The sequence below is a fragment of the Helianthus annuus genome, chromosome 16, assembly GCF_002127325.2.
Source record: "Helianthus annuus cultivar XRQ/B chromosome 16, HanXRQr2.0-SUNRISE, whole genome shotgun sequence".
In the NCBI taxonomy this organism is placed as follows: Eukaryota; Viridiplantae; Streptophyta; class Magnoliopsida; order Asterales; family Asteraceae; genus Helianthus; species Helianthus annuus.
In genome coordinates, this window is record NC_035448.2 from 8,563,977 (window position 1) to 8,579,272 (window position 15,296).

The window sequence follows — 15,296 nt, forward strand, 5'->3', positions numbered from 1 at the left end:
TTGTAATTAAGTTCTATATATTATATAAACTGTGTTATAGTCCCGTGTATTACATGAGTTTAATAATGAAAATTATTTGTTTACATAACACAATAAGACAAGTAGATGTATACGATAATAATCCCACAAGCTGGCAATCTCTTACTCACAGTTAGGGTTGTAAACGAACCGAACGTTCAGCGAACAGTTCGTGAACCGTTCGGCAGGATGTTCGTTAACGTTCGTTCGTTTAATAAATGAACGAACACGAACAAGAAATTTTGTTCGATTAGTTAAATGAACGAACATGAACAAAGGTCATGTTCATTCAACTGTGTTCGTGAACGTTCGGTAATGTGTTCGTGAACATTCGTTCATGTTCGTTTGTTTATGTTGTTCATGAGTTTTTTTTGTACTTTTACTTATTTTATCTAAAATTTTATATTCATTAACTTTTATTTATTTTATCATCCTAAAAATTAAAATAGAAAACCTGATTCCCAGCGTGCTTATGCATCGTTCCCCTATCATTTCTCAATATTCACATTAACAAACACTATCAACCTCCGCTCCACTATTATTGCTTCAAGTTCCAGCGTTCATTCCTCCGCCATCCACCTGCTAGACTACGTCGCTTTCGTTGATTTTATTTGTGTTTTGTTCGTGAACCGTTCGTGAACACGTCCATTTCCTTAATGAACGAACACGAACATAAAATCCCGTTGGGTACGTGTACCTGTTAAGACATGTTAAGATTTTAATTTTAATTAAATAAAAAATATACCATTACTCATTTAGTCATTTACTCAAATATAGAATTATAGATGGAACGTGACCTGTGACTCTCTCTTCTTTAGTTAAAAAAAAAAAGAAACCCTAATGCTCTCAAGTTACAGCCGACTGATCCAGCGCCGCTGCGCCGGTCATCCACTGCCGGTCATCCATCGCCGGTCATCCACCAGCATCGGTCATCCATCGCCGGTCATCCACCAGCATCGGTCATTCACAACCGGTCATCCACCGCCGGTCATCTCCTTGAGTCTTATTTCAAAAACTAAAGGTAATTTTGTTACTGTTTCAAACTTTCAATGTTTTGTTTATAACATCTTGCTTATATCTGAGATGGGCTTTACAAACTGATGCAGTTTAATCAACTGATGTCGTTTAGTAGTCCCTTTAATGACGTTTTTATGCAGTTTAGTTTTTCACAGTGAAAGTGAACACAAGCATATTAAAGTAAAAGATACATGATATTTGAAAGTAAAAACAAAACCCAATTTATATGAAGTGGATCATGTGAAAGTTAAATATATTACATAGAGGCCTGTTATTGTACAAATTGCCTTAACGTACGCTGCGTACGAGATGCAGTATCAACATGCAATTTTTTTTAGCATGCAATTTTGGTTTTTTTCAGCAACATGCAATTTTTTTTAACATGTGAACTTTTTTTTTGGTAAATTACACTTTCCGTCCTTTATGTTTGTACCGGATAGCCTTTAACTTCAATAATTACAGTCACAATCCTTTATTTGCAAAACCCGTTACACTCTACGTCCTTTAGCACTAACTAGATTAAAATTTTCAGTTAAGTTTATTTAGTTAAGGGTATTCTGGTCAATTCATGCTTTTATTTAAATGTTTAATAAATAAAACCAAAAAAAATTACATATACACATCTCTTCCCCAATTTCCTAACCCTAAAACCCTAACCACCACATTGCCACCACCACCTCATCCTGCCGCTGCCACCACCACCATCACCACATTCTGCCGCCAAAACTCTGTGTATGACTAGATGCATGAACTATGAATTGATTTGTTTTAGAAAGTTCAAATACCTAATTCCAAACCAATAAACCTATGTGGAACCAATATGGATCAGACCAATAAACACCAATATGGATCAGACCAATAAACCTGATAAGAACAAATCAAGAAGGGAAAGAAGAGATAGAGATAAGAAGAATAAATAGAGACAGTGGCGGATCCAAAATTTTTTTCCACTGGGTTCACTTTTTTAGGTGCTCGAATTTCGTTCAACCCGACGTTAGAATTTTCGGGTCGGTTCCATAGTTGTCAATAGCGGCTATAGCGACCGCTATGACCAAGTGTCGCTATTTGGGTCATAGCGACCAATAGCGACAGTTAGTTTTTTTTATGCAAATAGCAATTAGATACAACTATAAAATAGCTAGATTTATAGGTTTTTGTTAAATATACATGTAAAATGGCATATATACATACCAAGGTATTTTGATATAATAAACATATAAAAATTTTCAAAATTCTTTTTCTAGTGTATCGCTATATATAAAATAGCGGTCACTATTTGCCGCTATTCGCTATGTAGCATATAGGTCCCTTGTTTCGCTGTTTGTCGCCATTCGCTATTAACCACTATGGTCGAGTCGGGCTTCATCGCTAAAGATTTCTATCCTATTTTCTATCTTCGTCTCCATAGAAACACATTTCTCTAAAGTGATATCTAATAAACTTTTACAAAAGTAATATGAGTCAAGACGGGTCAGGTCGGGTCGGGCTTTATCACAAAGTCACTTTTTCCCTATCATCTTTGGAAGTTAGTGAACTAAATGACTCGGCTAAATCTCCTCCAATAGTCTAAGCATGACAAGATGAAGTAATTGTTGTGTTGACCCCTGCTTTTCAATAATTTCAGAACCCAGGAAACCATACCCAAATGCTGTTGCATTGAGGAATCAAACTGGTGTGTTCACTTCATGTAACTTTTGAACACAACTAAAAAATAATAAAAAACCGAATCCATTTACCGAGAATCAGAAATAATGCATACACAAGTTGCATACAATTCGTTTCATCTAAAATATAAAAAGATGTAATATTGAGCATAATGGCTAAAGTAGGTGGTTGTATGCATTCTCAATACAAACAATTTCAAGTTAATGAGATGATACCCAAATTTTGCTAATCATCGACAAGTTACAGATACAGCTCTTAAGTTTTATTCAAACATACAAACATTTTCAGGTTAAAGCATAAACAAATTGAAGATTAACATCAACAATTTATAACAAACCTGAGAGATTAGGAGTGGTGGAACCAACGGCTAGAATTGGATAGGTGGAACGTGGACGGCCGGAGGTGGAGGTGGAGGCGGCTGGCGAGTGGTGGTTGTTCGCCTAAATCCGCCCCTGATAGATGTTCACCAATTCGAGGCTTTATTCAGTTATGAGTAGCTAGGTTTATAAACCCTCTAACAACCTGTAACCCACCACACCTTGGAATGTCACGGTCAAGACCGTGGCCACCATGTGGGCTGCGTACCACTTGTTTGACCCTGCGGACACTGCGTTGCACCCGGGGATGGCTCCCGCGATTGTGAGATGGCTCCCGGAGAGGGTAAGGAAGATGCAGCTGGAGGAAGATGATGGTGGTGGCAGGATGTGGTGGTGGTGGTGGCGGTAGGATGAGATGGTGGCAGGATGAGGCGGTGGTTAGGGTTTTAGGTCAGGAAATTGGGGGTGATGAAGAAGAGTTGATGCAATTATTTGGTTGAATATTTTTATAAAACAAAAATAATTGCATCAACTCTTCTTCATCACCCCGGCACCCCCAATTTATATGAAGTTTATTAGATATCACTTTAGAGAAATGTGTTTCTATGGAGACGAAGATAGAAAATAGGATAGAAATCTTTAGCGATGAAGCCCGACTCGACCATAGTGGTTAATAGCGAATGGCGACAAACAGCGAAACAAGGGACCTATATGCTACATAGCGAATAGCGGCAAATAGTGACCGCTATTTTATATATAGCGATACACTAGAAAAAGAATTTTGAAAATTTTTATATGTTTATTATATCAAAATACCTTGGTATGTATATATGCCATTTTACATGTATATAAAACTAACTGTCGCTATTGGTCGCTATGACCCAAATAGCGACACTTGGTCATAGCGGTCGCTATAGCCGCTATTGACAACTATGGAACCGACCCGAAAATTCTAACGTCGGGTTGAACGAAATTCGAGCACCTAAAAAAGTGAACCCAGTGGAAAAAATTTTTGGATCCGCCACTGTCTCTATTTATTCTTCTTCTCTCTATCTCTTCTTTCCCTTCTTGATTTGTTCTTATCAGGTTTATTGGTCTGATCCATATTGGTGTTTATTGGTCTGATCCATATTGGTTTCACATAGGTTTATTGGTTTGGAATTAGGTATTTGAACTTTCTAAAACAAATCAATTCATAGTTCATGCATCTAGTCATACACAGAGTTTTGGCGGCAGAATGTGGTGATGGTGGTGGTGGCAGCGGCAGGATGAGGTGGTGGTGGCAATGTGGTGGTTAGGGTTTTAGGGTTAGGAAATTGGGGAAGAGATGTGTATATGTAATTTTTTTTGGTTTTATTTATTAAACATTTAAATAAAAGCATGAATTGACCAGAATACCCTTAACTAAATAAACTTAACTGAAAATTTTAATCTAGTTAGTGCTAAAGGACGTAGAGTGTAACGGGTTTTGCAAATAAAGGATTGTGACTGTAATTATTGAAGTTAAAGGCTATCCGGTACAAACATAAAGGACGGAAAGTGTAATTTACCAAAAAAAAAGTTCACATGTTAAAAAAAATTGCATGTTGCTGAAAAAAACCAAAATTGCATGTTGATACTGCATCTCGTACGCAGCGTACGTTAAGGCAATTTGTACAATAACAGGCCTCTATGTAATATATTTAACTTTCACATGATCCACTTCATACAAATTGGGTTTTGTTTTTACTTTCAAATATCATGTATCTTTTACTTTAATCACATTGTGATCACGATTTGTCTTGTTCCATTTCATATAATGATTGTGGTAATATACAAAACTGTTTTTTTTAAGTAAATTTCATACTGATGGTGTTGTGTCTTTATAGATGGCTAATGGATTGGGTTCGGAATGCATAGTTTGTGGGCATGTGGGGATGGATGACGGTTCCGATGGCTTTTTTTACTGCCAGCGATGCGGGGCTCAAGCTGACGGAATCAGGGACACCGCTGTCGATCAAGATGAAATGCTTTTGACCAAAGAGAATATAGGGAGTGTTGTTCAAAGGCGAGTAAGTGTTGTTAAACCTGAGCCTATCACCCAGTCCCAACCGCTTTCACAGTTTTGGGAAACTCTAATGGCCGAAGACGCTGAAGCAGGTGATGGGGTGGGTCCTACTAAGCCTGCTGATTTTGGGAGTGAGCCTGAAGGCCCTAAACCATTGGGTTATGAAGATTATTATTCAGAAATTAGAATGAGATATGTGATGGGTGTCCAGATAATGATCGAATTGCAGGTCAAGGCTTTGGTTGAAGAATTTAACGTGTGTCCAATAATTGTTGGCATGATTGAGCCCGTTTGGTTAAGATTTGTAGCATCTACTAAGCTTTTCTCTGACGATTGGGCTGATGAGGCTATTAATGAATCGGAATCTCAAGTGCAAGGTATTTTATACTTTTCTGTTAGTTAAAAAAAGAGAATTGACGTAGCTAGCACCTGCAATTTTTTACATGTGTTCCTGAAATGTCAAGATCTTTGAGCCTTTGAGAGTCTAAGTAAACCCGAATCTTTTTTCTCTGGTCCTTTTATCATAGAAAGAAGAGTAAAGTGCCATTTTTGTCCCTGAGGTTTTGGCCAGTTTTGCGACTTCCGTCCAAAGGTTTGTCTTTTCACATCGAGATCCAAAAGGTTTGAAATCTTACCGGCTCACTAACTCCATCCTATTTTTCTCTGTTAAGTCAGGAGTGTTTTTGCTTTTTTGTTAACTTAAAGGGCAATTTGGTCTTTTCACTTTATTTACTAAATAAAAAGGACGAAAATACCACTGACTTAACGGAGAAAAATGGATGGAGTTAACGAGTCGGGGATGAAAATGACAAGTTTTCAAATCTTTTGAATCTAGATGCGGAAAAAACAAACCCTTGGACGAAATGTGGTCAAACCTCAGGAACGAAAATGGCATTTTACTCTAGAAAGAATGCAAATTGTACAGGCTTATGATAACATATTCAAATGTCAATTATTAGCATTGGCTGACCGAATCCCAAAAGCGGTTTTGACTGATTAAATAGCAAAAGTTTGTCAAATATCTTACGTTTTATATGGAGACTATTTTTTTCATCACCAGTGATTTTTAAATTCTTGTTAACATTGCAGGGGTAACAGAAGGTGTTGGGGTTAGGGCTGAGCATAAATCTGAGCCTCATAATTTACTCGGTAAACGATCGGTAATGATATGGTACCAATCAGTGAGCAAGACAATACCTTTATATTACTCTTTAATAATTTCTTTTTTGGCATGCCATTTGGCAAGGGAGCCAATCTTATCAACCGATATAGTTAAGTGGACACTTGATGGAAAACTTCCCTATTTTGCCGCTTTTGTCGAAATCGATAAAAAAATAGGATCCCCTACTAAGGCATGTCCCCTAAGTTCAAGCCGTATGTTTAGACCTACACAAGCAATTTCAATGCAAAAACTGGAGTCATTAGCAGCTTCTATTGCTCAAGAAATCGGAGGATTAGAATTACCTCCGGTTAACTTTTATGCAATCGCTTCCCGTTATCTTAAGCAGTTATCTCTTCCAGTTAATATTATTCTCCCTCATGCATGCCGGATATATGAGTGGTCTATGCCACCCGAGCTGTGGTTATCTGCTAACGAGTTCAGACTTCCTACACGTGCTTTTATATTGTCTATACTTATAGTTTCCATTAGGATTCTTTACAATATCCATGGCTTCGGGAAGTGGGAAATGTCGTTGTCCTGTGCAGTTAAAAGAAAAGATGGAAAAAAGTCGCAAGTTAATAATGACGATGAGCTGTCACAGCATAGTAGCAGCCAGTCAGATGTAGATGATTCTGCTGCAGAGCCTTACAGTAAGCGGTCCGAACAATCCAACTTCGATGCTACGGAGATTTTAGTTTTACTACACTCAAAATACAATGAGCTCTTTGATACAAGTGGTAAGATGTTAAAGGTTCCCTTCAAATGTTATACCTTTATCGAAAAGACGGTCATCAACTTGTTTATCGATCATCGACATGTGTGGCGTTGGTTTATAATTTAATTGTTGTCTAACATATTTGTGTTTGGTAGATCACGGTAAGGATTTAAAAGAATATCTTAAATATTGTAAAGATGTTGTTTTTGCTGGCGTGGAACTGTCATATGAGGATCAAGAGGAAGACAAGATTATAGAGGACCTTTGGAAGTGTTACGAGAATAAAAAGGTACGTCTGTATTTATTCTTTTCAATTGTATATTAATTTATCATTGCCATATATGTATGGCATACGCAAGTAGGGGTGTTCAAAAAGCTCGCGGCTCGCTCAGAAAAAAGCTCAGCTTGAAAAAAGCTTGGTTGCCAGCTAGGCTTGTAAAGGAGCCGATCTTGGCTTGTGAGCTCGCTAGCCGGCTCGAATTATTTTATTTTATATAGATGAATTTTCATTTTAAATGTATTAATATAAAATAAAATAGGAGGGGTTGAAGTGTTAATCTTTTAAGTTTAATTAATCAACAACATATAAAAATATAGGAAAATAAACAAAAATTATATTTTTAATTAGGGATGGGATTGGTACTGTACCCGTACCCGTACCAGTACCGAAAATACTGGTACCAAATTTGAACAAAACTGGGTACCATATACCGTACCGAATATATTGGTATGGTATGGTACGGGTATGGGTATGGGTATGGGTATTGGTATTGGTACGGGTATTCGTTGGTACCATTTTGTTTTTATTTTATTTTTTATCACTCGTACAAGTACTAAATAGGTAAAATCGGCACGAGTGCCATACAATACAAGTACCAAATAGGTAAAACCGGTACGAGTACCAATACGATATGAGTACCAAATAGGTAAAATCGGTATGAGTACCATAAATACTATAATACGAAATATTACATAATATAAAAAAAACTTTTAAAGTTCTATATAAAATTCGGTACTAGTACCCGTTTTTACCCATACTCGTACCGATACTGAAAGTACCGAATACCAAAATCAATAAAATTGGGTACGGATACATGTACCGTATACCTAAAATCGGTACGCGTATGGTATGTGTATGGGTACGGGTATTTTGGAAAAAAAAAGCTCATCCCTATTTTTAATATGCCTTTCTTTTCTTTAAATTATTGGAAAAATATAAATAATGCATATAGATATATGTGTAATTTTATTTCTTTTGTTTTTTATGTTAACAATATTTGTAACAAAAATAAAAAATAAAAAAATTTAATGAGCTGGCTCGAGCTCGACGTTTCAGCTTGATTGGCTCATTTAAGTTCGAGCTCAAGCTGAACTTGGCTCGGCTAGATTACAGCCCCAGATACCATTGCTTATGCGGTTCTTATAGTTCTCTACTTAAAATTGGTTATATTTTTTGGTGTTTCATTGTAGGATCATAAACCATCTGAGTTATGTTCTTTGAGCCCGAGTAGTCTCCACAAGAGACCTCGAGATCATTCACAAAGCCAAAAGAACAAGACCAAGACTAAGAAACCCAAAGATGAAATTACCCCCGACTCGAAGGATTCCCACAAAGATAGAGAAATAAGGCGGATGAAATCAAACATGGAAGAGAACAAATTTTGTTACATTCCTCCAAGGAAAAGAGTGAAAAGACATGATTACTTACACTACACAAGGAAAAAAGGGGACGGGGCGTATGTTTATGCTGCACATGCGGATTATTACATTCTACTACGTTCTTGTGCACGAGTGGCTCAACTTGATATCAGGAGTATGCATGCCGCAGTGCTTAGTTTCAAGAGACGATTGGTTTGGTTAGAGAAGAACATACAACACTCGTTGAAACAATTGCCTTGTAATGAAGATTGCCAACTTTGTCATGATGGCAATGCTATAAATCTTTCCAAGTTAAACTTGTGAGATTTGTTCATATTTTGTTGTTTATCCCTCCTGTAAGGCTATAGGGTGTGGTCATGACCCTCATGATTACCATGACCCTCCACATCAGCGCCATGTCACCTACTTCTAATCCATCATCCAAAACCACTACCCTAAGGGTGTGGTCATGACTCAAACCACTATTATCTTACTTTAATTTATTTTTGTGAAAAGGAAAGAAAATATTAAATATGGAAAGTAGGCTCATGGTTGCCATGGTTTAATCCATGGGAATCATGGTGGATGAGACAAGGGGGTGGTGTAGCAATCCATTAATGGTCCTACGTGGCGATTAATGACCCAACCATGCCCCTCACACCCTATAGCCTAACAAGGATCCAAATTTTGTCCAAAGAAATGAGATCCAATTTTGCATCATCCATTGCATATGATTTGGAAAAATATATTACAACTTTTGTTCGATTTGATGAGTCATAAATGTGCTAGAAGACTGCGATCTATTTTTAGTAAAGTGCAAAATAATTACAAGTGTGATGAGGTATGGTAATGGACCCGACTCAAACGATCACTCACTTCCGTTATTGCATTTTATTATGTTATTTGTTATTGTGTACTAACCCGCGAAGCCCAGCACGGTGTAGTTGACATTACACTAGGCTGTGAGCTTATAGAGACAACCCCTAACTGGGCCTGACTTATTGAGGTTAGGGTTGCCTATTTCTCCTATATAAGGAGGCCTTCACTTCATTATTAGGGCAATAGGTGTAGGACAAACACACTTTTTGTAGCTGGAAATAAGGGATTCTTCCTCTACTAGCCATCTCTACAATCCCACTTTTCTTTCTTCTCTATTGCAGATCTAGATCCAAGAGGAAGAACAAGGTGTCATTCTCAGTCTCTTAGAGAAAGCGGTTTAAATCACCCCAGAGCTGATTTCGTTTTTATTCATTAGCTCCCACCATCTGAACTCCACGACAACGAACCACATCTTGTTATTTTTCTCCACCAAAAGTTTCTAGATCTGTGTTTTTTCAACATATTAATTTGTCTTGTATTGTTGTATTGTATGTAGTATAAAATATCAATGAAAAAGCTAGTTTACACTACTAGGGTTAGGTTCATTTGTGAACAACCCACTTGATAGTGAACCGTGTGCACTAATCCTAGCACTTGATTGTCAATACACAAGTGTAAATCAATGGCCATGATCTGTTCAAGATTTGTTCACTCAGTTCACAAATACACTAGTGTTCACTCTAGAACCCTATCCTACAGTAATATGTGTTGGATTGTACCTTCATTAATGCGCACCAAGCGGCTAGGTTTCCCGATGAAGTCAATCAACCATCTCTTGTCCAATGCCGGCCCTGACCATTCCCATACTTAGAGCCAAGTCTTATCGCATATGTTTTAATTGTACTTTGTTTATAACACAAGGCTATCAAGTATCAAAACTTCTTGTGCAACCATCCTATCATCCCACTAACTTCATCACCGATCTCCCATCGTCATGAAAGACAAAAGGCCAACCTGTTTGCTAATCAATGTGTCAATTCGGTTATTATTTACTTATAACCATGGTTGCAAAAGTCGCTAGACGCTCCCTAATCGGTCGCCCGGGGAGTTGAGAGTATTCGGCCTAGGCGGAGAGTACACGAGGAGTACTCGGACATGCCAAATTATAAAGAAATTAGTTTTCAGAAATTAAATATATGTCAAATAAAATAAATTTACTAATTTTTATAACAAAATACGTGAAATTGATATTCATTCTTTAACACGATAGATATAGAAATTATGTTTTATTTTATTTTAAGTCAAACTGAGCCCGAATTGACTTACTAGATCCGATTTTGGCCGATGTAGATCGCATTTGATCGATTCCGAGTAATTAGTCGGAGTTGAAGAAAGTCGCCTCGGCAGCCTACCTTGTAGCGACTACTCGGGGAGTACTCGGCCTTGGAGACCTTGTTTTACAACCATGCTTATAACTGATCAAACATGTAAAATAACATCGTAGCTAAAAAGGAAACATGTCAAAGTCACACGAAGTGTAATCTTGATGCGGAAACTCCTGAATCATTCTCATTAAAAAACGATTATATTGACAATTATAACTGTTCTAGACATATTGACACACTAATTGTTAATGAAAATTTATGATAAAAAGTGGTCTTGGTCAGCATGATCTAACCGGCCCGCAACAAAAAGTTATTTGTTTTGATCTGTTACCCAAACCACCCATTGTTTATTTGTAGTACAGTTTTTATACACTTTTTCATATAGAAAAAAAAAGAACCATTACTCGTTACCCATAAATGAGTATAAAAGAGTTTGTTATATCTTTGCTAGCTGAAAAAATAAAGAAATCAATCTCGACCCGATTAAGAAATATCATTTGAAACAAATATAAGAGCTCACCAAGTTTTTTCTAGATAAAAAAAGATAGTAATAAAGAAAGCAACTCCACCTAAACAAAAATATAATTTGTTACCTTAAACATTATTTGTTACCTTAAACAAGAATATTATTTGTTACAAGAATATTAAGGGTCCGTTTGGTTTATTGGATTTGAAAAAATTGAATAGAATTAGAAAAAATTCTTTCCAAAATTGTATTTGATTAATAAGGAAAGGAATTTTCTATAAAAACATTCATCCACTCATTGGAATTCAACTTTCCTTCCTATAACCATGGAATTCAAAATATTCCTTTGGAAATGGAATTTTCAACAATTACCAAAAAGACCAACCTCTTTCGTCTTTGGTTTTTGGTTGAATACGGTATTTTAGACCACCCGTAGTGTGGGGTTTTTTGGCATTTTTCCTAAAAAACGCCCATTCACGCCACACGACCGCCCCAGGGGCGTTTTTTTTTTTTTTCTTAAATTGCGTCGGACGTCCTTTTTTTAACGCATGTTGAAGATTTTTTGGCCATCAATTAAGAGACTGATTTTCATGAATGAAGACTAGGATGAACACGGACGGACCTGTTGATTAATTACCTATACCTTTGTGTAGTTGTATTTAAAATTCATCACTCATTGTTACGAATACGGAATACTAACCAAAATTGATAGCTGTATTTTTTTTTTTTTTTAGACGAAAACAAAATAAAGTAATCAAACTCGACCTGAATGAGAATGTCATTCCAAACAACGTATATTGTTTTCGTAACATAGCAAACTGATTTTTTTTTTTTTTTTTTTTTTTTTTTGTTTGTAATGTAACATAGCAAGTTTTTTCAGACTGGCAAAAGAATGAGAAAGTTGATACAGAGACAAATAGACCGAGCTGGAACCATATATATTTCGTCTCGTCTAGTCCAAACTAGATATTTTTCACTTTAATGAAACACTGTTTTGGTCTGACTGAATCGTAAACCCAAAGTTCAGGTCTGGCTCACAGTGCGGTTTTGGACTGAACCAATACTTACAGTTTGGTTCTAAGTTCCCACCTGATTTTGGTTCTGCATCATCCACTTTTAAAGTTGACTCGAGAATTTATCTTTCAAAACTAGTAGCAGTTGAATTTGCATCTTTTGGTATCCAAAAAGTAAGAACCCCCTTAGAAGCAGCAGCAAACATCACCCGACGAGGTGCCCATTTCAAGCACCCAACTCGCCACCTGGCAACCAAATTTAAACTAATTTGAAAAAGTGTATGTGCGGGTGCCTCATGCATCAACTTAACAGAAATTCTATGTTAATAAAACCCACATCTAGAGGTGACAAATTTGACTCATTTAATTCTAAATGGGTGGTCCAATTGAGTTATGACATTTTTCTAACAAGTCAAATTGGTTAAGTTTAAGGATTTAACTAAAAGGAACAGTATAAAAGTGGGAATTGTAATGAATAAAAAAACTCCTAAATCATTTTATAAGGTTGTAAAAATATAGCTTTTGGGATCATGTTTGGCATGTATTTATTTATTTATAGAACTCAAGATAGTAGATAAACATGTGATTTAAAAGTTTATATGTACCCATTAGCCAATTTATAGGAATCCCGAGCATGTTAAGCCATGTATGTAAAAGAACCGTGATAATGGTTAGAAAGGAGTACAAGTAGCAATTTCTATCCATTTACTTATGAATAGGTCAACTTGGGTTATGTTATATCTTTACGGGTCAAATACGTTAGTTAAAAAAATAGCTAAAAGAGAAACACGCCCTATGTATGCTTCTAAAGTATCTTACTCAAAAATATTGTTTTTGAAACAATATGGGTTTTGTAATCATATTTATCACATTAATTGTTTATGAAGTCTTAGGACAAAAAGTGTTTCACAACATACTAAAAATTAGCCGCTTTAAACTGTTAAATTATTATTATTGTGATAATATGACCCGATTGACGCTGAATAAACGATTTAAATGGTTGTAAACACTTGTGTGCACTTTCGACAAGACGACAACTGTGAGGCTCCTTTCCTTTGTAACTAATTCTTATAATATCACCCAAATTGACCCTTTATTTTACAAATATGGTTAAAATCGCCCCTCTACGCAGTTCATTCGGATTCAACTTATCATCTTGGCATTCCCAACAACAGACTAAGTTTGGAACAAAAGGCTGTTGTATACGATTTGTTTAACCAGAAACACTTTTTGTCCAAATTATTGCATTTCTATATACAGTTAGTGCCACACGTGATTACAAACAAATTTTAATATTTCATTGATAATCTAATTGTTTTAATCAAATAATTATAGGAGGTTTAATGCATCAAAAATAAACTTTTGGTGACTTTCAACCCAATTCCTTTTTAGCTATTTTTATTCTACTCGTTTCCTTCAACCAAATCGACCCATTCATAAGTAAATGGGTCAAAACTGCAACCTTTAGTTATGGACCAAAATGTAATTGATCCAAAAGTACACTCAAGGGCCCGCTTACATATCTAAACTGAGGGCTGTATTATATGACAGAAGGTGGCCTTTCCGTTTTTGCTTCTATGTTATTTGAAAATTAAAACTGAGAGAAATCATGTTATACCTTGGAGATGCTCCAAGCATTTAACGTACCATCTCCAGAGCCTACAAATGCGATATGATTTTGAAATGAATTGTAGTTCACAAATAGAACTTTATAAATTCATTGGTCAACACAGGTCATGACCACAATACATAAGAGTCAAACTAATGCAAGATAATATACCTGAAACTACGTATTGGCCATCAGGCGTAAATGTTGCCTCAATTGTTGTGTTTGGAGAAGCATCCACACTGAATCCACATCTCTGCGTAATAAAAAATTAATTAAATATATATATATATATATATATATATAAAAACTATCAAAATACAAAAACAAAAAATGAATTGCTAACCTTCTCGCCATTATACGCATCTAGAACATATATATATTGTTACTTTTGGTAGTCAAAAGCATCGATTTGCCATCATTGCTGAATTTTATATCCCACAAGAAAGGTGTCAAATGGGCCCTATATAAATGATGATGATCATGTTCAGGTGTAAGAATGTGAAGTACATTTGTAGTTATCTGTTACATTTTGTGCCCTCCCGGGAATGAATGTTAGATGAGAACCTTATCATATGAGCGTGAATCAAATAACTTGATACAGCAAAGACAAGGCGGCCTTGTTGGTCATACGCAGCAACTGTAGGTCTACCTCTTAGATGTAAAATCCCCTGAAATGCGGCAAGCACAATCAATACCATAAAGCTACTACGGAAAAATTTGTGATTAATCGCTGGAAACGATTTGCCAAACATTCTTCAATTTACACACTAATATACATGTTTCGTCTTCTTCGACCTCTATCTTCTACAATGCACATTCGTATAACTAGTGAGCTTTGAGTAAGATATAGCAAAAAAAAAAAAAAAACCTGACTATTCAATTTTAAAGTAGCTTTAAAATGGACATGCAAACGGATCAAACTGACATGACTTCACTTCACTTCACTATCAGTTTATTGAAAACTGTAGAGGTGGCAATTTTGACCTATTTATATGCAAATTAGTCTATTTGGGTTGGGTTATTTTTATCTCTAAAGTCATCCAAAAATGCATAAAAAAAACCTTCTTAATCGCTTTACTAAATAAATTATTAAGACTAATATTGTATATAGTTTTGCAATCATTTTCAACACATTTAATATTAATAAACTTTAAAAAAAAAATATAAAAGTGTTTTGATTCATAAATCCAAAAAAATCCTTTGGATAGCAGTATTTTATCTGAGTGAGGTAATGAATGGCCTATATTTATTTATTTAAAATACAAGGCTAAGAAAAAGGTAACAAACCGAAACTAAGAAACTGAATAAAGTCAGTCCAATAAAACCTGGCACGCAAATCCCATATCCTGACAGAGTGATCAAGAGAACCGGACATCAACTGGAGATGTACGTACATAGGGACACAACCCTACACCCAAAGTATAG

General features: G+C 35.9%; 1 protein-coding gene and 1 pseudogene across 1 annotated transcript; one reads left to right on the forward strand and one right to left on the reverse strand.

The window, feature by feature from the left end:
* The first annotated feature begins 819 nt into the window (after positions 1–819).
* On the forward strand, positions 820–8,926 carry LOC110940933 (TATA box-binding protein-associated factor RNA polymerase I subunit B). The gene is made up of 5 exons (XM_022182500.2): positions 820–1,039; positions 4,886–5,441; positions 6,154–6,963; positions 7,097–7,230; positions 8,412–8,926. Exons 2-5 carry the CDS (start codon positions 4,886–4,888, stop codon positions 8,901–8,903), a joined length of 1,992 nt encoding a protein of 663 aa, XP_022038192.1. The 5' UTR covers positions 820–1,039; the 3' UTR covers positions 8,904–8,926.
* A 3,548-nt stretch (positions 8,927–12,474) lies between these two features.
* LOC110943394 lies at positions 12,475–14,714 on the reverse strand (annotated as a pseudogene).
* Positions 14,715–15,296: the final 582 nt, after the last annotated feature.

Excerpts from the sequence above, each read along its gene's own strand:
- LOC110940933 (XM_022182500.2), top strand. The coding sequence starts at position 4,886 with ATGGCTAATGGATTGGGTTCGGAATGCATAGTTTGTGGGCATGTGGGG. Across the intron at positions 5,442-6,153 it reads ATCGGAATCTCAAGTGCAAG|GGGTAACAGAAGGTGTTGGG; the intron begins GTATTTTATACT and ends TTAACATTGCAG. Across the intron at positions 7,231-8,411 it reads AGTGTTACGAGAATAAAAAG|GATCATAAACCATCTGAGTT; the intron begins GTACGTCTGTAT and ends GTTTCATTGTAG.